Consider the following 26,992-nt stretch of genomic DNA (forward strand, 5'->3'; position numbering starts at 1 on the left):
ACTAACTCTTGGAGCAGCTCCAATGTGGGCAAGGCGGTAAGCAACATGCAACTTTTCACACCCTCGGAGCTTTCTGGAGAACTGGATGCCCCTCTCCACCCAATGAAAAGTGGGATTCCTCTTTGGGTCATGAAATAAGACCGTTCAACTCTAAAGGAAGGACACTTGGTGCCCGAGAGGAGAGAGCTCACCCATCCCTTGCTAGGTCTGTGGCAGGACCACAAATGTGAAACAGTGGATGAAATCCTCCACCTTCATGTAAATGTGGGGATTAATAAATTAATAATAAATAATTAATTAATAAAATAACAGGGTTAAATGCTCAAGGAAACCTGCAGATAGGTGACAACAGACCCTGACACGCTCTGTGAACTGCAAAGGAACTAATCAAAGTTTAAGTTAATACCACTACTATTTTTATGCATCCCAGGTTCCTAGTTAGCCCTTCCTCTGTAAAATTCCAGGAAAGAGTATTGATTAACCTTGCCACACAGCCCTTATAGTGACTAGGGTCGCCTACAGCATCCTGGGAGGGAAGCAGCCGGAAGGAAGATCTGACGCCAAGGGATGCCATGGAATCCAGTGGATTGAGACGCAGATCATCTGAGTTCTTGTCCCCATTCTACCAGTGTGTCCCCCTGTGCTTCCTTTTGGTCTCAAAGTTCACATCTGTAATGACGACACAGTTGGACCAGAGGATTGTTAAGATTCTTCTCTACTTGAAAATCGCATGACATGTCCAAAGCAAATTTTCTTATCTGAATCAGTAGACCAAGAGCACTGAGCAAAAATTCAACTCAAGGTCTTTCCAATATGAGCAGCGTCAGCAGCCTGACTTTCCAGCGTTGTGTGTGTGTCTACACACTTGTGTGTATGTTTGTGTGTGTGCGCGTGTGCATGCAAGGGCATGTGTTTGTGTGTGTGTCTGTGCGTGTGTTGCAGGCATCCAAAAGAGCAATGGGCCAGAACCTGGGGGCTCCAGGGCCCTGCCTTAGGTTTACATCATACCACCTGGCTCACCCCTGGGCCCCTGTGTCCTCATTTATAAAATTGGTAGGGTGAACAAAAAGAGGTGGGCTAGTGGATTTTTCAGTATCATCTAACTCCAAAACACTATGATTCTGTGAAGCAAAGCCTGGATAACCTCTGGATGCCCCTCCCAGCCCTGGGAGAAGGTTGGAGTTCTGAGACCCACTAGTTCCACACAGCCCACTACTCTACAACTGGGTCCCCGGGGGCCTTTTTGCAGTGCAGGGTGTGAGCCAAGGGTAATCTCAGATGAAAGGGATGGAGGAGCTGCCCCTCCACGCCGCATCTGGCATCCCAGGCCATCATCTGAGGCCTGCAGCTGTGAGCTGCTCCTTCTCCCTCTATAAACAAGCCCTGCCTCTTGGCTTCTCCCTCAGGGTCAGAAGGAGGGGGAAGGCTGCTCTGAGGATGAACCCAGGAGAAAGTCTTAAATGCTAAGCCAGTAATCACAGTTGCACGGTGTTTTTTCAAAGGCATTCCTACTCTGTTGTCCACATCCATGTTTCTAAAAGTACAAGAGGATAAGGGCCAGTGGGCTTCTTGTTTCTAGGCTAATGAAACAGGGATGGAGTACCTTACTCAGGGTCATTTAGTGAGTCCCCACGAGGTGGAGCCAGGCTAAGTCTGGGCTAGGTGACCCCCAAGCATAGTGTTCTCATCTTAGTTTATTTACACCTCTGGTCTCACCATCACAGAGGTAGAAAGAAATTGTTTCAGTATTTCAAGGTTGGGGCAGAGGTGGAACGCTTGTCCCAGTAAACAGGGACACAGAACAACAACAGACTGAGTATTAATATGGGCCAGGAGCTATGACAAATGAATTAAAATGCACTGCTTCATCCGCGCCTCCCATTATGTCTTGGCTCTGGAAATTATTATTACTAAAAGCCCTACATAGATGAAGGGAGGGAGGGAGGGAAGGAGGAAGAGGTTAAGTTACTCAACAGTTCAAAAGGCTGAAGGGTAAAAGACCCAAGCCTCACAACTAAATGGTTCTGGTTCCAAAGCCAACGTTCTTTCGCGCCCGCATGTCGGAGTTCTTAGGCATTTCCAAGTTGAAGGAAGACTCACCGGTAAGAATGTTTTAAGGCAAACACATTGATGGGCTGGAGGTGGCAGATTTTGGAAAATGTGATAGAAATCCTAGGATGCTATTTCTATAAAACCCCCCTAAAAGCTAAGGAGGATTTTCATTCAGAAATATCTAAATCTGCAGATGCAATGAAGATGGGAGCCGATGTCAGCCCAGCAAGCGCTCACAAAAACGACAACAGAAAACATCGTGCGTTGCTCCCCGCAGGCAGACTGGAAAAAGCAGTCGGTCACGGGCTTTGCTTCCTCCGTCTTTGCTTTGCAGCTTCTCTCTGCGTGATGCCTGGCCTGACTCCTGGAGAAGTGACACACGCTATTTCAGCTGGGCTCCGCACAGCAAGCCCCCCCCCCCAAACCAATGGAGACAAGTCTTTGTTCGCGATCCTCTAGGTCCCAGATAATCTGTCCGACTACTGCAGCAGGTATCATTATACTTTTCAAAACTCATTAGCCTTGATTGTTTGGAAATCTAGTTCCCATTACCGTCTCTTTCTCTGCGATCGTTGTCTCAGGCAGAACAAGAGGACAGGACGGCAGAGAGATGGAGGGATGACGGGAAGGTTGAGTAGAGATGAGCAGGAAGGAGGGAGAATGACAGCAACACATGCCAAGCCTGGTGACCTGTCTGGGTCTTAGAATTCAGCCACACCAGAAATTAAGACCTAAGTCTGGTGGCACCCACAGGCCAGGACCTCACCAGCCACAGAGCATCACGGGGACACAGTTTACAAATGTGTGGCTCTGAGCCCAGCACTTGAACAGAAAGCTCTCCTTGCCTGGCTGCATCCGCCCAATAGCAGTGCATTTGGCGGGAGCTCACATTAGACATCTACTCTCCATTAGGCTTAGCCACAAGGGCCAGTGTGGGAGGAGGGCAGCAAAGATCGGAGGAACTAGCTAATGCTCAGGAGAGGTAGGGACCAGCCCAGCAGACCCAGGCAGGAGAGATATCTGAACATCCATCATTTCTGCCAGCATCCTCAGACAGGAGGTCCTGTCACAATTCTTCCAGACATATGGATTTCTCATGAGTCATTTGTCCCCAAAGAATTGTGGAAACAAATGGACTTGACCAACTTTGAAGACAAAATCCAGAACAAGAAGGGTAGAATGCCATCAAAAGACTAGGGCACCTTTCCTAATGAGCCACAGACCCGGGTGGCACAACCAGATGATTCCCTGCCCTTCTCTGGCATCTTCCTTCTGGCTCCCACAGCCCCTTCACAGGAAGACCTCAGCCCCACCCCATCCCAGACAACTCTCATCAGGCTCTACTGGGGCCTTGTTCTGTTCTGAGATATCTATTTTCAGATCATCAGAGAGCAAAATGCTAAGAGAACTAGGAGTTCAAAGATTAATTACCGTTTAACGGGCAGAGTTCCCATCTCTTGATGAATCTCCAGGTGAGAACCCAAAGGACTGGCCCTGGGAACACACAACCAATTTCCCTGAACTTATAAGGACATGAGACGCCACATAATTAAGAGGCACCTCCCACAGGAGAATGTAATGGGCTCCCTCCCAAAAGGTCAGTGTGAACTCTCTTGAATTTCAATACTTGGAATAGCAACAAAAAGATGGAAAATCACATTCCACAATTTCAAGGCTGTTAAACTATGTTGGTTTTTGACTCCATCAAAGTCTTTGCATGTTTTAGAACACTTTCTGGCTCATAGACAACCTCATGGCAACTTGATTTACCCCATAACCTCCACGATGTCTGGAAAACACTAACCTGCAGACAGGAGGGGTGAAAAAAGCTCATCCAGAGTCTGCCTTGTGTGCCTTGGGCGTGCAAAGAGAGAGGTATGTGTTCCCAGGTTAATTAGAAAAACTGGGTTCATCTGGGTGTGGAGATACACCCTTGGGCTCCCAGTGTGTTTGTGTAAAGGGTGTGACGAAGGTCTCTAAGCAAAGTTCCTGGACTGAGACACACTTGGACCATGTGACCTCAGAGACTTGTATCAAAGACCTGGGCACTGTCTTTCTAGCTGCAACTAAGTCCTTTCTAGAGGTAGGACATACTCGGTAATCACATAATTAGTGAAAGAAGGACTATCCTCGTCAGCTGAAAGTACAAGCATACATTTCTGATCTCTAGCCCTGTTCCTAACTGGTACTCTCCAGTGCACATGGATGCAGAATAGAGAAGTCAGCTGATGTTGAAATGGGTTAATAGTTTAGAAGAAAAGGTAGTTTGCTGGCTTGCTTCTTTTTGCCAGGGAAGGAGCCCAGAGATAAGTCAGAGAAGGGTATCCTATGGAGGAAGATGAATGATGCCTTTTTTCTTTGGGTTTCGAAGTGATGGAGGGAAACTAGACAACGGGCTATAAGCAGTAAAGAACCAGGATTTGACGGGGCAGCTATAATCCAATAGCTGGAAGACCACAGGGAGACACATTCAAGTGCCTGGAGTATATTCTTAAGTGTCGCTGACATTGTGATGGTTAAAAAAAAATCTTTGGTAAATGACAGAGTAATAACTTCTCTCTATCCATATGACACATGTTGTGAAACTGGAAGAGACATTGCCTTGATGTGCATTGAGACCTCTGGATAAATATGTTACAGAAGTCCAAGGAAACACCTGCATCACAGGTGGAAAGATCCCCCTTTAGCATAAAAGGAGAACGAGAGAGGGTTATCAGCTATCCCCAAATAATGCTTCACTTTGCTACGGCAGCTCTCTCTGGTGCATGCCAATAGTGGTTTGCTTGCCACATTTTACCAGGAACCTGTCTTAGGCATAAAATGAGGTTCTATTTAATTTTTTTTTCTGGGAAGTATGTAAATGTACATCACAAATAAATACAAGGTCACAGAGTGATATCGATGTTAAGTATAACCATAATAAGATGTGGTCCAGAGACATCCTGCTTCCTGCTAATAGCAGTCCCAAGACTGGATGAGGTCAGTCTGTGGGTTCCCTTCACAATGGCAGGAAGGAAGTTTAGGATTCTCTTCAAACTCAACTCTTCACTCAAACCCCTTTTGAAAAAACTTTTGTCCGGTCTCAGACGCCCACATGCATTCTCTGCACCCCTATTACCTACACGGAGCAGAGACCCATGCGCCGTCCCTCCTTCCAACGTTCGTGAAACCCGGGAACCCAGGACGCCCAGAAGTCAAGCTCCACCCCTGCCTCGGATGGATGCCACAACAAGAAGACTCGCTCTCATGCCCCCCAAATCGTCCATGCCTGTGCCCATCCCCGATGACAATGACAAACGGAGAAGCAGCAGAAGTTGCTGTACCTTCATGCACAATCAGCAGGGACATCTGCGACCAGCCCGACACGACGGCTCCCCATCCAGCCATGCAAGTCAGCCCACCCGCAGCACCCGAGGGCAGCCTGGGGGGTCCTACCTCTCTTTTCTTTCCGTCACTTCCTGCCAGCTGGTATCTATGAATGGACGCTGCCTTTACCAGATAAAAGGCAGGATTTCAGGCTGAGCTTGACCTGGATTTAAATCCTGGCTCTTGTAGCCCCACATTTAAATGCCAGTGTTCTAATCCCTAAAGTAAGGCTATTATAACTTCTTCATGAGAACAGTACAGATTAAATAAATGAACTTACTCAGTGTGTTTCCAATGCTATGGCCACGCCCCATCATTCCTCCTCAATTTTTTTTTTTTTGTTGTTGTTGTTCATTCTGAAGTTTGTGAGTATTTTCTTGCTTTGGATTCAGAGTTTCCAGATCTAACTTGTTTCAGAAAATTGTAGCCAAGCCATTAAAGCCTTCCTTGGCTAAATGACATAAACTAAGTAAACTAAAATACATTGTAGTCTTTAGGAAACTCAATTGCTTTGACCTCCCTGTCTACAGCTGTGCACACACAGACACACACACACAGACACACACACAGCCACCACCACCACCATGACTACCACTAAACATTTCTTTTCCTCTTCTCCGCTCTGTCTTCTAAGGACCTCTTATTCTCAAACATACACTATAGTTTATTTGATCTTTATTTTCTACCTCCCTTATTAAGGGCAGAGATGTTTGTGTATTCACAGCTTTATCTCTAGCACCTGGAACAGTTCACAATACATGAATAGATTGATTGCATGTCCCAGTTTCTCGGGGAAGGTCCCAGTTTATGCCTGTGGCATCTATTTAGTCATTAGTAGCTTCTCTTTTCATTCTTAGAGATGTCCATGTTTAGATAATCAAATATACATAGCCAATGCATACTAAGTATTTGTTGAACTCAATTAATAAATTTGAGCAATTTGGTACTTTAATTAAACCCACCAACTCCTGAAATCACGAGCTTTACCCTGATGTGACAGAAATACATACGCTGTTTTAAAAGCATGAGAAGAGAGTGATTAATCTCTTATATTGGTCCTGCTTTCAAAATTCTCCCAAGACTAGCAAACATGCTCTGATAAACTCAAGCTCTACCAGCTGTTGGCCTTGAAAAGTCCTGAACATTAATGCCTCATTGGTAACGGTGCCAAGAAGAGATACCTATAAAAGTGTGATCCTGAGAGAACTTGGGAGCCTATGCCTAATTTACCTCCCTAACCAAATCACGGGATAAATGAATGGGATTGCGAAAGCAGCCGCAGTGCACCTGCCCGTAAGACTGCAGCGTCAGGATAATACCACGCAATAGAAACCAGAGGCTTCTCACTTAAAAATGAACGACAACACACCTGTCAGTGTTTGAAAACAGCGTCTGGCCAGTGGGAAAGCATCTCGAGGTGGCAAGAAGGACTTGTGTCTCCCTAGTCTGGGCGAGATTTTTAAGGCTGGGTAGGTAAATGCTGTGGTTCCATTTTCCCAAATGGACCATTCTCCAAACAGAAAGAAAAAGCCCCTAGGCAAAAAGTGGAAGGAAGTCATCCCATTCTGTCTGATGATCAAGGCAAGACAGATGGAACTTTGACTACCACAGCAGCATGTCCATCTCCACGCCAGAAACTACCATAGAAATGAAAATGGGGAGGGGAAAAAGCCTCGCTCCAACCCCGCAATACTCAGGGATGTGACTCAGTCATGCAGCTCTGTAAGGACTACCCTGAACATCAAATTCCTCAGCCTGAGCATCACTGAAGTCAACGGGGAGACCTCCAGTTCTTCAGACCCTTTAGCCTATGTGGTGTTCTTCAGCTCCTTAAAGGGAGTCTCTGATGGAGGGCAGGCACCAACGTGTATTACAAACTCAAGGTCACACTTCCTGAAATGCAAGTAAGCAGCCAAACCACTGTCCATGCAGAGCCTCCAGCCTCTACCACAGCCACAGGCCTGGACAGAACCCCTGGCAGCCGCATGGACTCTGGCAGCTCGCCCAGCTGTGCACCTAATTTAGCAGATCATGGCCCCCCCACCCCCCCACCATGCTTCCTGCCCATGAGACATCCAAAGCACATCAACGGCTTTGGCAGGAAACTTCCATGAAGGTTAAACGAAGCCCCCGTGGTGGGAGGCAGGGGAAGAGAGGTGGAGAGCGGCCCCAGCCCATGGAAGTTCCTCTCCAAAGTCTGCCAGCTGGTGGTTTGTGTGTGGACAGCCCTGCCCAGCCCCCTGACCCCAGAAACGAAATCCAGACTCACTGTGGAAGCTGCCGATGCTGCTAGCCTCTGCCGCTGCCATGACATGCTGAACGGGCCCTTCTGGCATGGCCCTTCCTGACAGCGAATGGGGGAGAGAGGGGGTGGGGAAGAGAGAAGAGAGGGATGAAGGCAGAGGAAGGAGGCATGGAAGGATGAAGGAAGGGAGGAGAAGGGAGGTGGGTATATCTTTAACTGAATGGCATGTCCCTCGTGGCCACAGTCTCCAAACAGCTCTCCCACGTGACTGGGGAGAAAAGCTGATCACATCACCCCATCTCCCAGCCCTCACCCAGGAGTCCACCCAGAGACGCTGCCCATGGCTCGGCAGACACACCATCACGCCACTCCTAGCACATGGCACCCGGCTTCTTCCTTTGTGAGCCGCCAAGCTCCAACTGGTTTCTCTCCAAGGGTTCAGTTCTATTCCAGCAAGCGTCCCAGTCCACTGACACCCTGAAATAAAGTGGATTTTATCTAGAATTTTTCTCCTTTTAGGTCAAGAAATAGCACCTTCTTCAAAGCCTTCCTTTGCAAAGGAAATATTTGTCCTTACTGTCTGAAAAATCACTAATTCATCACTACTTTTATGGTTTCTCTCCCAGATGCCCTTCCCTGCTTTTCCAATTTGGAAAGGAGATGAGCTAGCAAGATGTCATCTGGGTGGAGCCTCAGCCTTCCTCCTTCTTGCTGTCAACAGAATCACCCATGCACCTTTCTCATTACCACTTGGGAAAAAACCATTTCCCTCAAAAGGCCTCTTGAGAAGACAGAGTCAAGAAGGGACTGAGGGTGACTTAGCAATGGTATTTCTCAAGCACCTCCCAGATCAAGAGCTGTGTGCAAAAGACAAAGGACACAGCTCTGGCTCTCAGTCAAACTAGAGGCAGGGAAGCACAGGGATGACCCAAAGAGGAGGCACATTCACCAAGCAACACATCTGTGCATGTAAACCAACAGGGTGATGCCAAGGAGACCATCCCGTGAAGATGATGATGGCTGTGAGGAACTGACAGAGAGAAAAAACAAAGAAGGAGATGAGAGAAAGAACACATGGGAAGCTGGGAAGGGAAGGTGTTATGGGTTGAATTCTGCTCCCCACTGCCCTACCATATTCGTATGTTTAAGTCCTAATCCCCAACACCCCAGAATGTGACTAGATGTGGAGACAGGGTCTCTAAAGAGGTAATTAAGGTTAAATGAGGCCATCAATGTAGCCTGTAATCCAACATGACTGGGGTCCTTAGAAGAGGAGGAAATTCGGACGCAGACGTGTATGGAGAGAGGGGAGACATGTACATGGAGAAGATGACTGTCTACAAGTCAAGGAAGAAACGAGCCCTGCCAACACCTTGATCTCAGATTTCCACAGCACTTTGTTATGGCAGCCCTAGCCAACTGGTGCCAAAGTCCTCGTGCACCGACGGAAATGCGCAAGTGCCACTGTGGAACGGGGGACGGGCTGGCTGGGTGGAACCCCGGGGGCTTCCTGAGGGAGGGGTCGGGAAGAAGACTGGCAGACTACTCGAGGGCCCTGGAGGGTAGGGTGAGCAATGTGTATTTTTGAGAAGTTAGTATTGACTTGAGGCTTTGAACAAGCAGATGGAATGATGACAAGTTTGAGGAGTGTGGGTTGGATGGCCCTGGGACTTAGATGCAGGTACTGATCCAAGTATTGATCTGATCAGGGTGTGGATTAAGACAGTTCCTGCCAAAACCTAAAGAACAAGTGACACTGAGGTGCTATGAGGAAAAGCAGAGCAGGATTTGGGGAGGAATTAGGTATAAATGATGAAGAGACAGGTTCAAAAATGACTCCCCTTTGGGGAACCTCCCAACAGAGTTTTTGTTCATGCCGACAGGCTACTGAGGAGCACCTGTCTGAGAAGTAGGGGATCGACGTGGTGAGTTTTATCCCCAACAAGCCATGTTGCAATCGCCAGTGAACTCTCCAGGGGAGACGTACAGATTAAACAATCAAAGAGAGAAGAGGTAGAGGCTAAACGTGTCATTTCAAACAGCTTCGGCCTGAAAGCAAGAAGAGGTTATAACCAAGCGAGTGTGGGAGGTTTCCAACCTAGATGTCTAAAATGGCTGCAGCAGGACTTCCAATGAGAGGAAGGAGAGAAACCAATGGAAGAGGTGCTAAGGCACTGAATGAAAATGCTAAGCAGTGGGGGAGTGGAGGGGTGGGAGAAGGAACCGGGCAGGTATCAGCAATGTCATCCAACAGTTAGTTCAAAAAAGGATTAGACTTCATAGAGGAAAGGCATCTGAATTTGGCCATGGTGAGATCATTAGTGACCACCCCCTGCCCCGCCAAAATGCAGAGTCAAGGAAGAGGTAAGATCAGAAGCCCTAAACTTAAGACAGAAGATGAACACAACCTATTTCAGTAGTCAAGGAGACAAATGAAAGTTGGAAGGGGAAGAAAGGTCAAATGAAGATTTTTCTTTAAGGGAGAAGAGATCATGGCTTTTAGAATAGAAAGACTTCAAGAGAGAGTGAGACAAGCATAGTGACAGGGAGAGGTGGGCTAGACACAGGGCAGGTGACAGGTGGTGAGGTGTGAGGGAAGTGACAAAGAAGGCAGATGTGTGAATCTGTAGATGCGGAGAGGGAGAGCCTGGCCTAATGTTTCAAGCATCCCAGAAATACGTACTTGGCACAGTTCATCGCACATGCATAACAGTTCCTTAAATACTGTGACACTTTGCACCTGTCTGAGCACTTCCTAACTCAGAGCTGACTCTTAGGATCTGAGAACTGAAAAAAAAAAGCAAAGCGTTGAGGTCATCTACCGCACTCTCACCTCCAAAGCATGCATCTCTATAACATCTCTAAAATGCGGTTATTTGGATTTTCAGGAAAATCACTGGAGGTGGAGAACCCACTCTAACAGGGTGGTCCAGTCCATTTCCACATTGTAAGGGTAACTGCCTGTGGCTCTGAGCTTCACCACCTTAGATTTTTCGAATCTTGCCACCCCTGTCGGTAAGGGGACGTGCTGTATAGCCCACTCACCAGACCAAAATGGTGGGTTACAATCCCTGAGGAGCGCATCCCTGAATGTGATAACACCCTGTTTTGTTATTTCTGATTGTCCCAAACTGCAGTGCCCTGGAGTAGCCTCCCAGATCAGTAATTCACCAAGAGGTACACCTGTCGCTTTGTTTATTTCACCTAACAGACATTAATGGAATGTCTACCTTGTACCAGGTCTGGAGTTAGCCACAAGGATATATGATTGGTGCAGTTGGGCATGGATACTGCTGTTCCAGAAATCCCAAGCTACTGAGAACAAATATATGTCAACAGATGTTTTGAGAATACATTCTCACAATAAACACATTAAAAAGCCACTTCCTGCCACACATTTTGAGCTACTAGGGCAGCATTCCTCATCTCCAGTCACCACCTCCCCTGTTCCTAGCATCCCTTCCTTACTCTTCAGCTGCACTGAATCTGTGTTATATTTTTGGGCCTACACTTGGCTCAAACCACCTAGCTACTGCCTGCTTTATCACCACCCTGGACACTCCAAACTCCTTGAATTAGGGTCTCCCTGTTTGCTGTGGTGGCCAGCCTTGCATCACCCCAACTGTTTGCCTTCTTTTCATCTTTGCCACAAAGCCCTACTGGGGAAAAAAAACCATGGAACTAGTTTACTGTAGGTTCACACTTCTAACTGTAAATTCTACCTAATCTCATGGAGATTGTACTCCACAGGTATATCGTTTAAAACTTCTATTCAAAATGACCTTTTCATTCTTTAAAAAAAAACAAAACTTACCTAGGAATAAGAATATGGAACCTAACTCTGTCCTGCCCTAATTGTTTGTGCAATCTGAGGAATACCAACTAATCTCGCTGAGCCTCAGTTTACTAGTCTGTAAGTAGCAATAATAATGCTGGCCTGGTCAACCTCAAAGTATTTGGATGATGTTCAGAGAGAAACACGGGAACTATGAGACCATTCTTGTCTTGACTCTACCACCAAATAGATACATGAACTTGAGAAACACCTGCTCTCTCTTTGAAGTTCAATGTCCCTATCTGTCAAATAAGGAGGTTTGATAAGATGACCTCCAATTTCATTTCTAGCCAGGATTTCACGAGTTTGCCAGTGTAGACTGTTCTTGCCCAAATTTCTGGGCGTTTATCAAGGGCTCTCAGAAAATACTTAAGAACAAAAGAGGTTAACGGATGCAGAAGAGGAGTCCAATCGGCTGGAGTCATAACCATGGAATGACTATATTCAAAGAATGCTGATAATCATATCAACATGTGCTTGAGAGCAGGACTCTAGCAGCAAACACAAGTCTTGAGCTCTTCAATTTTCCAAAAAATTAAAGATCTGTTTAAAGTCATCACTGGTATTCTGATAAAAGTTGCAGATGGCACAGAACTGGAAGGGAGAAGTGTATCTAGGCCACAAAATACCCTGGCAGAGTGAAACAGGAAACCAAATCTATCAAGGACTTGGCTTTTTTTTTTTTTTTTTTTTTTTTTTGCTGTACATAAGTTCTAAAACAACAACAACAAAATGCTAAAGTGAAGTGTGTGAAAAAGGCCAGTAGAAGATAATTTAGGATATTGGGATACCAGTCCCATTGATGTGAACTTGGGCAAATAAATTAAGCTAGCATCAGTAATGCCAGTCCACCTGGCAAACCCCTCCCTCTGCGCAGGTCCTTTGATACTGGTGCATTCAATAAACTCCCACCCCTGCCTTATTACAGTCCCTCCAGTTGTGAGAAGCTAAGGTCAGAGCACAGTTAAAAGGGTCTGTAGAATCTGTGAATTGAGGGCATTAATCAGGATGGGACAGTCTAGGACTGGAACAGTATGACAGGTACCAGCATCCCCTTTCCTATACTCAGGGCAGACATCACCTGCTGATCTCACATGCTTTTTCACTGACTCTTTATGCAGCCACAAAGCTCTTCTCAGCATTTCACTCCAAGCAATCACTACCAGGCATCAGAACTGGTACCTGAGATCTACTTGCCTCCCCTAGGGCACATAACACTTGGTATCAAGGCAATTAGATTTAAAAGCAACAAAGGAAGTCATTTTTTAGTTCTGAAGGAAATTAAGTGACACAGAAAGCATGAGATACTCTGACAAAAAAATGTTTGGAAATCAAAAAATTACAACTGGACCCTTTAAGATCAGCATAAAAATGGATGAAAACATGAGTGTACATCCAAGGTTGTCTGAAAAAGCCCGAGTGCCTTCCAGGCCATCATGGCTCAATTGAACACTGATTGATGCAGATTAAAAAAAAAAAATGTGTCTTTTCAGAAGAGGCACTGGCTGATCAGAGAGACCTGTAAAGGGATAGTCATGGAATTGGATGGTGGCAATCTTCATCCCCTTCTGCTTCAGTCAGGGAAGAAGGGAGGATTTAGGCAGAAGACTGGGACACCAAGGTGTCCTTGTTACCAGATCAGTAGAGATATATCAGTCTTTCTTAGCTGGATGACACTGACCGTTTGATTTGTCTGACCCCCTTGCTCTGATTTCTTCCTCCTTAAGCAACCATCTCGTGTGATCAAGCTTCCCACACAGGCTGAATGCTTTGATCGCAACGCCTTTTAATAATCTAGTCCCCTGTGTGCATTAATAAATTGTCCTCCTGGTGCTAACTGCAGTCTCATGGGTGTTTTAATAAGTGTAAGCCATTCTCTCAGGCCTTTTCACTGATAAGCAGAGTTTGGGCCTTTGGCAGAGAATCAGATCCTGCTGGCTTTTTTCTTAGGTGACACCACCATTGTGTCTTCCAGCATCCCCACATACTGACTATTGGTGCCTGGCAAGTGAGGACCTCTAGGGTATATTTAAAAATGCTTTGGCTGTTATTCCTCACCTATTACAAACATTTGACATATTTTTAAGTTAAGCACTTTTATTAAGCACTTTTTATGTGAAATATCACTGTGATAAAAATGGAGTGAGTTCCTTTGCCTTCAAGGGAATTTGTATTGTGGAGAGCTTCAGGACATGCAGGTACCCAGATGACTCAAGGACATAGATAAATACATACGGGGATCCACACGCTGGGGATTGACCCATAGGACAGGGAAATTATCAACTCAAGAACAAACTAGGTCACAACTCAAAGGTCCATCCTGGCTATAGAGGCTGGAGAGCATGACTCAGTGGAGAAGTAGCCAAGGTTGTCATAGTGATTGGCAGAGCGGAAGAGATGGCGTGTTGACCACCACTGCCAATCAAGTTTGGAATGTTGATGAACTTGACTCAATTTTTCCAGACTGCACATGATCATTTAGCAAGTAGACTATACTGTTGATAATGGTGATAACGGTGGTGGTGGTGGTGGTGGTGGTAAAACCAGCAGCACCCAAGCCAACAGTTCACAAAGCTCTTAAATGTCCATTATCTCATGTCACACACAGTAATGAGCAGTGACCATCATGTTGCACATAATAAGAGAGAAAGAGGAGGGAGGACTGGACTTAAGCCAGCCTTGTCTCTATCCCCAAGCATATGCGGTTAAAATCTTCCTCTAGGGCAACAAGGAGCATCAAAACACCATGGCTTGTAACTTTAAATTATTTAAAATTTCTTATGCAGATGGCCCCCAGATTACAATAGTTTGACTTTACTATGGTGTGAAAGTGATAGGTATTCAGCAGAAACCTTACTTCGAATTTGGAATTTTGATCTTCTCCTGGGCTAGTGATACGCAGCTCGATGCTCTCGTGATGCTGGGCAGTGGCAGCGAAACTCAGCTCCCAAGTCAGCCATGAGATACACCTACAACCATTCTGTACACATGCAACCCTTCCGTTGTCCCCTTTCAGTATAGTGGTCAATATATTACATGAGAGATTCAACACTTCATTATACAACAGCTCTGCTGGATGATGTTGCCCAACTGTAGGCTAATGTAAGTGTTCTGAGCACGTTTGAGGCAGGCGAGGCTAAGCTATGACGTTCCATAGTTTAGGTATATTAAATGCATCTTCGAGTTAATGATATTTTCAACTTACAATGTGTTTATCGAGACGTAACCCCATGGTAAGTCGAGGAAGATCTGTACATAATTTCTACCTTATTCACTTACACAGAATAATAATTACCATCTATTGAGTGCCTAATAGGCACCAAGTAATTTGCATACATTATCTTATTTAATCCGTACAAAAGAAGAAATTGCTCTCATTTTTCAGATGAGGATCCAAGGGTTAGAGAATTTAAGAAAACTTCCTAAGGTCACATAGCTCATAAGCAGAAGCTCAGGAGTTAAAGGAATATCTATGTACCGGACTCCAGAATTAGTGGGTACTTTGCCCACTTTCTTGTGGGTTTTCCCCATCCCCACCTCGGCTTGGTCCTGTGGGACTAGCTAAACCTGAAAAATAAACAACCAGGAGTAGAAACTGTTTAAAATTCTGAATTTCAAATGCTATATTGACCCAGTCCTCTGCTTCTTTCTCCTCCTCTTCCTGTTTAGACTCAGGTGGATCACAGAGTCCTGGGCTTTGAGGATTATGAGAGAAATACAATCCCCTACCAGGAGGAAGTCAGGGGAACACACTGTTCCCTTTACATGCAAATACCTTAATTATAGCTGGCAAAGAAGATATTTGTATAGAATTTTATGGATCTTTAAATGTTATATATTCAGTTTGCCATGAAAAAAAGGATCCTTTAGACTTGAGGAACCCAAACAGGGTCTCTTACTCTCGCCACGGTTAAGTTATAAAGATGCTGCCATTCCCACCCTCCCCAGGAGCAGAGAGGGAAAGAGTGAATCAATATCCAATTCAGGGGCCTCTTGCTGCTGCCTTCCCTGTTCCTTTCTTGAGGTTGGGTTCCAGTATAAACATGCCTCAAGTTCTTGACACGTTCTGATGAGAATTCTCCCTGTCCTTTTTTCCCCCCAATATCGGTCCCCATTGAGCTGAGGCTGACTATGATAGCATCCATCCCATGCCTGCACCACTGTCACTGACAAAAGAAAACATCTAGATTTCAATGTTACAGGGAGATGAAACCAAATTTTGGGGACCACTGGAAACTGCTTTCAGAAAGAGGATATTAATTTTGGGCATGTCAAAGGAGGGAGATATTTATATTCCACTGATTCCCCTTGTAGCAAATAAAATATAACCAATTACAGATGAAAAGCACCAGGCCATTTTGGTCACTGAGCTTCTTCTGAGCATTATCCTGAGAGCTAGAATATCTGTTTCATAATATACACCGTGTTTATCTCCTCTAAGGATATAGGACAAAAGAGGCTTATCTTGCAGCAGGTAGAGTTCTGGTTAGACGTAACTGAGAACTTCCCACTTCCAAAGGGTGTTACCAATTAGAAAGAAAAAGATACATCTCTGACTGATAATAGCTTCCCTTTGCCACAGCTGGGAGGAATACGGGGGAACCTGGGGGGATTCCGGGAGATGCGCCGGAACAGAGCGAGCAAACCATCTGTCTGGAATGATTCTGAAGCTATTCTGCCTGGGGCCACAGGGGTCAAACAGATGACACTTAAGGCTCCTTCCAGCTTCATGTGTCTTTAAAACTGAATGATTTGGCATTTGTTCATCTGTTGCTAACACTCTAGGGACACAGAATAGACTAGGTGGCCTGAAAGATGCATTTGTAAAAAAAAAAAATCCACCCTGACCGTCAATTTCACTGTTACTCTTTTTCAAGGTTATGATCCAAAAATGGCAAGAGGCTTTGAGTTTCCAGATCCTAGCCTTCAGTTCACCTTTCCTGGCCCTGCTGGTCCCTGTGGCGTCTCTTCCATACTCCACGGCTACCACCAGGGCACAGGGCCTTCTCGCCTCATCCCTGGACCGTTGCCATGGCTCGCCTTAGTGGCCTCAGTTCCCAGCAGTCTATCCTACACGCCACCGCCTGATGACCTGTCCACACACAGCCTCATTTACACTCAAACAGACGAGAAAACTCCCGAGACTGTCTTTCAGCTACCCACGTCTGAACAGTTCACCTTTCAAGAGCAGCCAGCCACCATGGTCCCGTCCTTCCACACATCTTTCACGTGTCCTCAGCGGTGGCCAGTTGAGTGGCACACCCTTCTAGAGCACTCTCCCAGCCTGCCTGCCTCAAAGCCACTTTCACTCCTTTGCTCACCCCTCTGACAGCACTGTCCTCCTAAAATTCAGCCCACTGACCACCCCAAGTCATCCCTCTAATTACATGGACTTTTGAATCTGGTAATCCTATTATGCTATGATGGAAGTACAAATTTTCATCCCGTTTTGTACTCCCTATGAAAACGTCATGTCCTTGGGAATATAAATGCTCGATTCATTCTATTCATCCTTGCACATAATTTGTGAATGAACTGAACCTTGTCCCCAATGCATGGACCTTCTCAGTGGCAAGGGGATTTTTGCACAAGGGGAAATCAGTCAGCGTGGGTGAGTTTAGCAAGTGTACAAAGTGGACCACTCATCCTAAGGCTCTAACACCGATTTTTGTTGTTGAGGAACCTCAAGGTCTTGAACACATCACCAACCCTCTCTAACGCTTATCTGTACAGTGGAGGCGAATAATCCTTGACCTCTTACTTCTCTGGAAGGTGTCAGAAGACCCTCCTCCTTTCCAGACAGAGCACTAAGGGTGTGAAAGCTCAGAGCCCCACCATCCGCACGTGTAAAGCGAGTGTTTCTCCTTCAGCTGGTTTGAGTGTGAGCACTTACATGATCGTCTAGGGAGCCACAGGAGGCCGGAGAATTAGATGGGATTCAAAAGCAGAGTTATTCATCCACCAATTCCTTGCTGCTACCATTCTTATTGTCACCACTGTCACTTTTAGGTGTCACTGGAACACATAAGATCTGCCCTGGATCTTAACTGGGGAGCCTGTTGAAGGGGTCCTGATGGTCAGCCCTGCAAAGCATGGAAGCCCCTCTACAGAAGTGATGCAAGAGCCCCATGACCGGGGGCAGGCAAGTTGACCAAATGCCATGGCGCCTTTTCTTACAAATCATTTAAAGCAGCTTTATGTCTGTCTGTCTGTCTGTCTGTCTGTCTGTCTATCTATCTATCTACCTATCTATCTATCTCTCCATTGAATCTCTGTCTTGTAAGGGTCCATTGGACAAAAAAGTTTTACTGCTGTAAGAAAAGATATTGTGTCAGAAAACTATACATCTAACCCAACCTTATGAGTTGAGAGTGGAGAACACCGATTAATCTAAAGTCAATATCACCAAAAGTATGTGAGTAGCTGAACCAGAACCCAGACCTTTAAGCCCCATCCAGGAAAAGGAGCAGTGACGCCATCAATGGACTTAAAGATGAAGCTGCGAGATATCCCTCAAGCCCTCAACCACGTTTCCATGAGGTGACAGAAAACAGTGCCCCTGGTGTGGGCAGCACCTGGGCAGAGCTGAGAAGCTTCAAGACAAGGAAGAAGACAGAAAGTGCCCACTTTTCATACGATAAACTTAGGTCCATGGCAAGAAAAGTATTTATCCCATGTCAACAGTCATGGTAGGGACTGAACATAGACTTCCTGCTTCTAGTCCCACATTCTAGTCACCACCTTAGTCACAGGTTGGCAAGACCCCACAAGCAAAGATGGGAGGGGACTCCCCAGGACTAGCACTCTTAAGCCCCTGGGGGAAAATGCCCAAAATAACTTCTTCACCTCATTGTTAGAGCCCTGTTTTTTTGCACCTCAACCTCCTGGTCATCATGTCCTCTCCAAGTCATCACCACACTGAACTGCTGGAGTGTTCTAGAGCTCAAAACACGATCCCACCTTATAGTCACTTCTGTACTTTGTGGAACGCTGGAGTTGCACTACCACTGCGGTGGAATTAAGCGTAATCTGGTCTAGGAAGGTTGGAAGTCTGAGAGTGTTGAGATGGAGAGAAGAATCCAGGTAATTCACATCAATGAAAAACATTAAAGTCTGCCCAGTAATTTTTCTGCCACCAGGCTGATTCTTGTTCAATTACGCTGAATATTTCAAAAAAGAAGAAGAGGGAAGAGCAGAAAGCTAATTTCAGTCTCTAAACTAGGTCCAGCTATTGTGGGGAGAACCTATTTCAAAACTGAAGGCTTTATTTTATCAGGAGGAGGAAAAGGAGCTTGGATATTGAACAGCTGTGGACAGAGCAGTAGTAGAGACTGTTGGAGATGACTTTGGCTTTATTCTTGTATCTTCAGCCCTGTCTCCCTCCTTGAGCAAACCAAGCCTCCCACTCACTTGTCATTACACATGAAACTTAGTACCATCGAATAAAAAACCTAAAAAAGACTATGGAATCAGAATCCAAACTCTAGATTTTACAGATGAAAGTGAAGTCTCTAACTAGCAACATGGACACAGAGTTGGCATTAAGACCAAGATGTCCTGAGAAGCAAGCCTATCACATCAAACTTGGACTCCAAAATGTCTGATATTTTGCAGATAATTGGTGTGCAAATCCTTTGGCTTTAATCAAGGAAACCAGGTTGTAATACCTGTAATTAGCATAAATCTATCCCCTACATCTTCCTCCGTGTTCATTCCCTCTGCAGCTTTGTGCAGCTTAATAGGTCTTAGCATTTAAGTTGTTTTCCAGAATCCACTCAAGATGTATGTGCTGTGGCATCAAGTCCTACAGCAGACAGTCAGGCAACTAAAACTCTGAGCATGCCCAGATGCCTATGTTCTAGCTGTGTCTCTCAGTCAGCAAGGAGCACCCTCTCCCAAAGCTGAAGAAAAGAACAAACACATGGCTTAGGGACTGGGAATCCAAGCCTTTCTCTAACCTCCTAATCTAAGCTCTATCAGAGAAAGTCAACTCTAGCCCTATCTACTTGCTATCTAAAGATGGCGGCTAACGAATGTATGATCCTAAAAGATTCTTGTAAGAGTCTGGAGTTATACATTGCTCACAAAATAGGGTTCCCAGCAGCTTCTTATAGCCCATCCACCTGCTTCCTACAACACAAGGAATTGTGGAACCCTGGGGCCTCCTGAAAGTGAATCAAGGGTTGCCCTGGGGGCATAGAGGACCAAAGAGGAGACTATACAATAGTTCAGTGGATCCCCTCACCCCTGCTTCAAGCACAGAAGTCCCACTGCCCTTGAAAAGCAATTTGGCTAAGCAGTGTGGCATTCTGGAGAGGCGCCAGGGGCAGTGAAAACGCTATTAGTGAAAAAACTGATAAAATCCAAACAAAGGCCATAGTTTAGTTAATAATTTGTACCAGTGTCAGTTTTGATAAATGAACCATGGTCAACAGTACGGAAAACTGGGTGAAGGGTACATAGGAACTCTCTACTATCTTTGCAGCTTTTGTGTAAATCTAAAATTACTCTCTGAAATAAAAATATATTTTTTAAAATAATAAGAAATGGGAAAATCACATTCCACAGGAATGGAATACAAACCTTCCTTCACTGTTCTCTCCAGATAAATAGAAATATGAGTAGCAAATCAATAGGATATTCCCCCAAACAGCAAGGGAATGATCAGCCCCAGTAACTGGGCTCTGGCCACTGGACAGCTTGCCTGTATCTTCTGATAGTCAGAATCACTTTTTCTACCACGGAGCCTGGGTCTGCTAAGAAAACCTAAGCCTGAAACCACAGGGACGAGTTCAGCTAAACCTCTTTAAACAGGGCCAGCAACCCTCATGGACCAGTATGTCCAACTGCTGATCTTTCCCGGGCAGTTAAGCAGGGTTTCAGGTTTCCCTACTCTTGGCCTCAAAGGCAGGAACTTAAGATTCTTAGGGTGGCTGGCAGCCACTTGCCCAGGTGGAGATAAATGGAGCTGCGAGGAACTTGCCTGCTTTGCTCTGCTTGAGGTTTCCAACCGGTGGGACACCTACTGGAGTAACAATCCCAATAGCTTTCCAGCCCAAATCCATACCCTTTCCTGGGCATCTGTCTACCTAGAGAAGCAGAAATGAGTAGCAAGAGTTCTGCCCTAACACTCGGTCTCTATCTAAGGGCTCTCCCTACTTGAGGCCAAGGATGAATTCAGTAGTCAACAAGACTTTGAGGCGCCCAGGCTCCTAGGTCAGGTGGCTTAGTCATCAGCCAGCCGTCTTGTTACTCATAGAACCAGGGGGAGCCTTAAAGGTTGTATGATCAAGTCTCAGCCCCGGTCTAACCTCACGTCCTGATTTAACTAATTAGGGGACTTCCCTCCTCCTACTCGGTCTCTGGATCTCTGTCTTATTCTCTTGGGACTGACATGCTAGGAAACTCATTTCCATTGAGCCCATGAGCCCTCGACGTCTTTGGGAAGATTCTAGGAAGCTCTAAGCCCTGAAAAACCAAAACCACAATAAAAGATCTCACATACATCATTCAGACAATATTAGGAAGGCTTAGAGTTCCTGAAACCCATCTTAGGAACCCTCTACTAGCTGAGAACCTGGGCTTTTAGTCAAGGATCTGACCCTGCTCTGAACAGCTCTGGGAGGCTTCGGCAGGAAGGCATGTTCTGGATTTCCCCTTCACCACCATGGACTTGGAATGGTAGCTGCTCCTGTTTGTATTTCTTCCTTGTTTTTGTCCTGAATGTAGTCTCTTTTCTACTACCTAGACTCCCTTTGATTCAGAACATTCCCCCTTTCCTCGCCCAATCCACAGGATGTATCTTCTTGTGGGTGTGATTTTTGTTTCCCACGGGGATGAACCAAAGCTTCAAGACGGCAGGTGAGGCCAAGTGTCCCCACTGGTTACAAATGTCATGTGGTACCCAGCTTACAGAGAGAAGATAAAAGGGGGCATCTCAGGATAACCACCTCTATGTGCAGGATGGGAGTAGCTGCCGAAAGGAAGGCTATCTTGTCCTAACTTCCCTGATAAATCATCAGACATGGGATGCTATGCTGTAGGGATGGAATGTTGGAAGAGTAAGGAGCTTTTCTTCATACTGTGGCAGAGGTTGCCAGCTGTTCATCACAACTCATGTTCTTCTCTTCTACCTGGAGACACAGCTATAACCCGTTTCTCAGCCTCCCTTACAAACAGTGAGACCACGCACGGGACTGGGTTCTTGCCATGAGGGGAAGTTACAGGCCCATTAACTACATGCATTCCTTCATGCCCGTTTCCCCTCCGGCTGGCTGGAATAGGATGGATGCCTGGGGGGACCAAGGACACCACACAAGGAAGAGGGTGGCCTCCATCAGCCCGAATGACTGCCTGGAGAAGGGTTACACCTTCCACAGGTTCACCTGCTCGTACTATTACATGACCTGGAAATAGGCTTCGATTTCTCTTGGAAGCATGACATATTTTTGCATCTACTTGTTACAGAGGTCAGCCTACCTTCACTAATACACTCAGGTAATCTTGTTCAGGGTTCACACAATCCTCCCTGTTTTGGAATTGGGGATGACATTTGTGTTTTAGATCCAAAAGTATTAACAATGATTAATATTTATCGAGCATTTGTTATCCTAAGAGTATTTTATTTATTAACACTTATTCCTTATGGAAAATACATATGAAGTGGGTATTAGCCACATTCTACAGTTGGGGGCACAGAAAGTTTAAATAAATTGCCCAGGGTTGTATAACCAAGAATTACAGGAGCTGAGATTCAAACTCAGGCAGTGTGGGACCAAGAGCCTGCACTGTCATGGGGTCTACAAGACATCCATACAATCAAATACTCTACTAGTTGGATCAGCTTATTCTAAATTGTTCCCTAATCCTAGGGGTTACTGCCATCATCCCTTCCAGGGGTTCTCAGGAGCCCTGAACTGCAATCTCCAGCTTAGAACACAAGGCCTTGCTAATAGCTACCAAACCGGCCTTATATTCCTTATGGAAGATTCAGACACACTTTTCCTCCTTATTTCCTGGACACTTGGCCCCGTTCCCTCCCAAGGCTCCATCCTTAAGTGAGTCATCCCTGACCCAAATCACCACCCACCCGTTTCCTCCAGATACTGCTTTTACAGTGGATGCCCCACATCACCTCCAAGGACTCACCTCACCTAAGAGGGCATCTGTTTGCCTATTCAGGCCCCTCTTGGTCTGTCCTAATCCACTTTCTGCCTAACTCTGAATTCCCATTCTGGCTTCATTCATTCATATTTTCACTGGGTATCTGCCAAATCCTAGGTCCTGTGCTAGGCACAGAGGATGGCTGGTGAACAGGAAGGCACACGCCTGGCCCTCTGCATCAGTCGATCAGAGCACCAATCCCCTCTACCCGGGTCCATCCTGTATCTCAGCATACCACCCCCACTCCCAATCAAAACGTCTGGAAATGTTTCTGTTCTGGAACCCCAACCTCTTCTTCTTCAGGGCTCTCAAAACTTTCTTTAAGTCCAGATTTGACCTCTGAACTTGTACGTAGTGTTGTCTGATACTCTGAGAACGATATAATGGTACCCCAAACCTGCCCTTGTGAAAGCTAGTTTAAAGGCAATCTCAGAAGTGTCAAGTCAGTGACCTATGCAAGGGAAAGGAATCTGTCACGGGGCAGAGTCTTAAGAAGAGAGAACAAATCGCTCTGGCATTCGCTCTGGCATTCACTCTGAGATGTTTGTTTTCTCTCTCTAAGTGCGTAAAGGAAATTAGGCAGTTCACCTTTGTACATCATTTTCATGTCACCCGTGCGTGAGCCAGATGGCATCTCTTTGTCTTAAGAAATTAAAAAAGAAAGAATATAAGGAGGAGTTTATTTCCACCTCTCCTCCTGTTCTCATATAGACACTCTGGAATCTACGCTGGGCAGATAAGCAAACACACACACACATACACACACACACACACACACACACACACCCCTGAATTATCTGCATTTAGCTGCGTTAGGTACCAGAACCAGCAAACTCCGAAGCCCAGCAGATTTCAGCGATGTACAGTGGCAGAGAGGTGTGAACCGTCCAGGGTGTTGGCTTACAGAGAGACTCCTTCAGCATTCTTCCTCTCTAATAAATCACTGCATTCCCCCCAGAGCCTCAGCTGGTGTACCAAACAAATAGATCTTTCATAAATCACCTGAACATGGGCTCAGTGCTCAGACTCATGAGCAGGGCCATATAAACACTGCCCAGAACAGGCAAGAACTGATGACCCAGTATTTCCATCTAAGTTGAAACCTTAGGAAGAAAGTTTTCCAGAGGCAGCCAACTTAAAGACTCTCTTCCTCTGGGGCAGCGGCATGATCCCAGTTTATTTTCCAGTGGTCAGGAGGTCCTTCTCTCTGACTTAGGAAATTTCCTGACTTATATCAGGAAATCAGATTACCCCTGAGGTTCTTCTGCTTTGAGTGTGAAAGGGACTAATGAAAATAATGTAAACAATAGTTTGCCCAGTAAGTAGTGTATTCCAGGCTCTGTACACAAATTAACTTGCTTAACATCAAAATAGCCCAATTGAGAGATTGCCTCATATTAAAAACTGGGAAATTAAATAGAGGTTTCAGGAAAGTGCATTGAGTTCCCATGGCTGCTAACGGTGGTGTTAGGATGTGAACAAAGATAAGATTGGGCCCCAGTACAGAATTCCCTTGTCAGCTTGATGTCTTGCAATACGGATAATAAGACTTCACAGTTTATTTCTGACATGACTTCAAGCAAGTCTGCTTCTGCCTTTTACTTTGCAGAAGGGGAGGAAGGGAGCTGTGTTTACTCTAGGACGTTGTGAGCAACTGAATTGAACATGAAGATACAATGCAAGCTGCTCTTTGAATCAGAGTCTAACATGTACCCACTATCAGAGGAACATGCAGGCTGTTTTCAGTGCAATAGTTACCCCCTCTTAATTTCATACTTTCTTGGGACCAAAGACATGCATTTTCAAGTCAGCTGGCCTCAGCTGACGCCTGGCTTAGAACTCACGAAAAGGGAACTGTGGATACCTGGAGTGTGAACATCTTCCCCCCTCACTCTTTCTTCCTTGAATTCAGTTTGCCCCGGAGCCCACAGAAATGAGATGGATTTGCTCCTTGTAGCTGTCCCCAGAGTGAAGAGCGGCAGTCCCCAGCTGTTCCAGCAAGGGCAAAGCAGCATCGTTCCGAGATGTGATCTTTTCCTCCTCTCTCTCTTTTAAATCGGAATCAAGAAATATAAGAATGTACAAAGAAGATGTCTTTGTACATCCAGGCACAAAGCCATGTCTCTCGACCTCCAAAACATTGTCCCAGCCTCTGCTTCTATCACCCATCCAAACTCCCCCATTCAAAGTCCCCGAAGTAAATCTTCCATATTTTTGAGGCATTGGCCTCCCACTCAATTTGCAGGAGTTATCCTACCTCTGTATCTCAGGTAGCATCCATATTTCCCCTTTTGGGGATAGCTGACCCTCATGCCCACCCTTCCTTTCCCTGGCGATAATAACACTGTCAGAACCACCCCATGATCCATGGGAAGATGGTTCCCAAACACATAGGGAAAAAAATGGGGGAAGCCAAATAAGACACTTATTACCATAAAGTAGACAGCTGTAAAGAAGTAAAATCGAAGGTGACGTGCCCTCCTACAATCAAAAACCTTTCTGAAACTGACACAACATTGTACACTGACTCTACTTCAATAAAAAAAAAAGTCAAAAAAAGAAAAAAAGAAAAAAAAATCTTTTGCTAAGGCCCATCTGCACCTCCTTTCTCTAGACTTGGCAACAATAACCTGCTTCCTCCCCTCATCTTTTCTAAGCCATTTGGATAATTCTGCTCAGCAATGAATTAACCATTTTTGTGACTTTATGCTGGCCGCTGACTTCTTATCAAGATCTACCTTTGAAAACAAGCCTGTATGGTCACCAGGTAACTGTAAAGAATAAAATGTATTGCGGGTGAGGCTGGAGAGGGAACTGAGCTGAAAGATGTTAAAATGTAGCACAAAACTGAGCTTGTCCATGTGTGCATTTGGGGATGTATATACATATATATGTATATACATATACATATATATTTCTGTATCTGTTTGCATGAAGAATGAGTACTGATGGAGGTAAGAACACAATGCGCATGTCACTGCAATGTAAGGATACAGCCGAGCATCCCTGTCCAGGTGGGAGGGAGGAGCGAGCTCTCAAGAGAATAATTAACAGGTATGTTGAGATAAAGGAGTGGCCAAAGGATACCCGTCAAGTGTATGTCTGGGCACAGGTGTGCGTGTGTGTGCTCTAGAGTGACAGGGTTAATGGATGATGACAAAGACATGTGAGTAAGGTGCCAGCTCTGCCACCCATCACTGCATCTGGAAAAGCCACCTTACCCTGTAGTAGTCCGTGCTGTAGACGTCTCTGGACATGCCGAAGTCGCCAATCTTCACCAGCAGGTTGGCTCCCACCAGGCAGTTCCTGGTGGCCAGGTCACGGTGCACAAAGTGCTGGGAAGCCAGGTACACCATGCCAGAGGCAATCTGACTGGCAATGTGGAGCATCTGGGAGAGCCCCAGCTCGCCTTTTGCCTGGCGTGGCTGCCCGTCCACAAGGATCATTGCATCTGGCCCATGGGCCCTGTTGAGGGGGGAGGTGAGAGGGCAGAGAGAATTCAGCAGATCAAAGGGAAACGCCTTTTGGATTCCCTGTTCCCTGGAATGTACCACAGAAATGAATGAAATCTTTCTTAGCCTACTTACGGCTTATTTCTCTCCACCCAAAACTACATTATGTGAGTGTGGATATGGGTGAGGCTCTGCAACCAGATTCCAACTAAGACGACAGCAGACACGCTTTAATGAATCAGGAAGTAAACCTACTCTTTTAGGTGTTTTATTGCCATCCAGGGGCTCCTCAGGTTCTAGTGTCTACTGTAGGATAACTGCCAAAACAACACTAACTCTGACACAGCCCTTACTGCGTTCCACACACCGCTCTAAGTATCTTAAATATTCACTTAAACTTCCCACCCCAATTTTGACATAAGGAAACTGAGGCACAAATTGATCAGATCACCAGGCCAGTCCCAGAGGTCCCAGAGTGGCCACATGGGTGACACGTGGCTCTGGAGGAGAGCTTTAAACGTCAGGGAGCAGCCAGAGGGTTTGTTAAATGCTGGTTCCTGGGCCCCACCCCCTATGATTCTGACTGGCTAGGCAGAGCTCACTCATTTGCATTTCCCACAAGCTCCCAGTTGCTAGCGCTTCCCGAGCTGATGCAGTCCACACTCTGGGTAGCAACACTCTTCAGTCCACACTCCTCACCTCTGCACCATACTGCCGAGGCTTGGGTAACTTCTATTAACGGCTGGACAGGAGGAGGACACCCTGTGACCCCAAGGCAGAGGCCAGGGAAGCCACAGCACCCCTCCATCCCAAATCAAGGCCCAGATTTGTTATCCTAACACCTTGCCCTGTTGTATCAGTCACTGTTCGTGTGCACTC

At 45.8% G+C, this 26,992-nt stretch overlaps 1 protein-coding gene across 3 annotated transcripts in view; it reads right to left on the reverse strand.

The window, feature by feature from the left end:
* The window catches only part of NTRK3 (neurotrophic receptor tyrosine kinase 3), a 337,492-nt gene that overhangs the window by 20,461 nt on the left and 290,039 nt on the right, over positions 1–26,992 (reverse strand). For all 3 annotated transcript variants that reach the window (XM_045522574.2, XM_010962928.3, XM_045522575.2), the window contains exon 15: positions 25,883–26,126. In XM_045522574.2, coding sequence (XP_045378530.2) covers positions 25,883–26,126 — 244 coding nt within the window. The remainder of the gene's footprint in view (positions 1–25,882; positions 26,127–26,992) is intronic.

This window comes from Camelus bactrianus, chromosome 27 (genome assembly GCF_048773025.1).
Source record: "Camelus bactrianus isolate YW-2024 breed Bactrian camel chromosome 27, ASM4877302v1, whole genome shotgun sequence".
NCBI classification, from domain to species: domain Eukaryota; kingdom Metazoa; phylum Chordata; class Mammalia; order Artiodactyla; family Camelidae; genus Camelus; species Camelus bactrianus.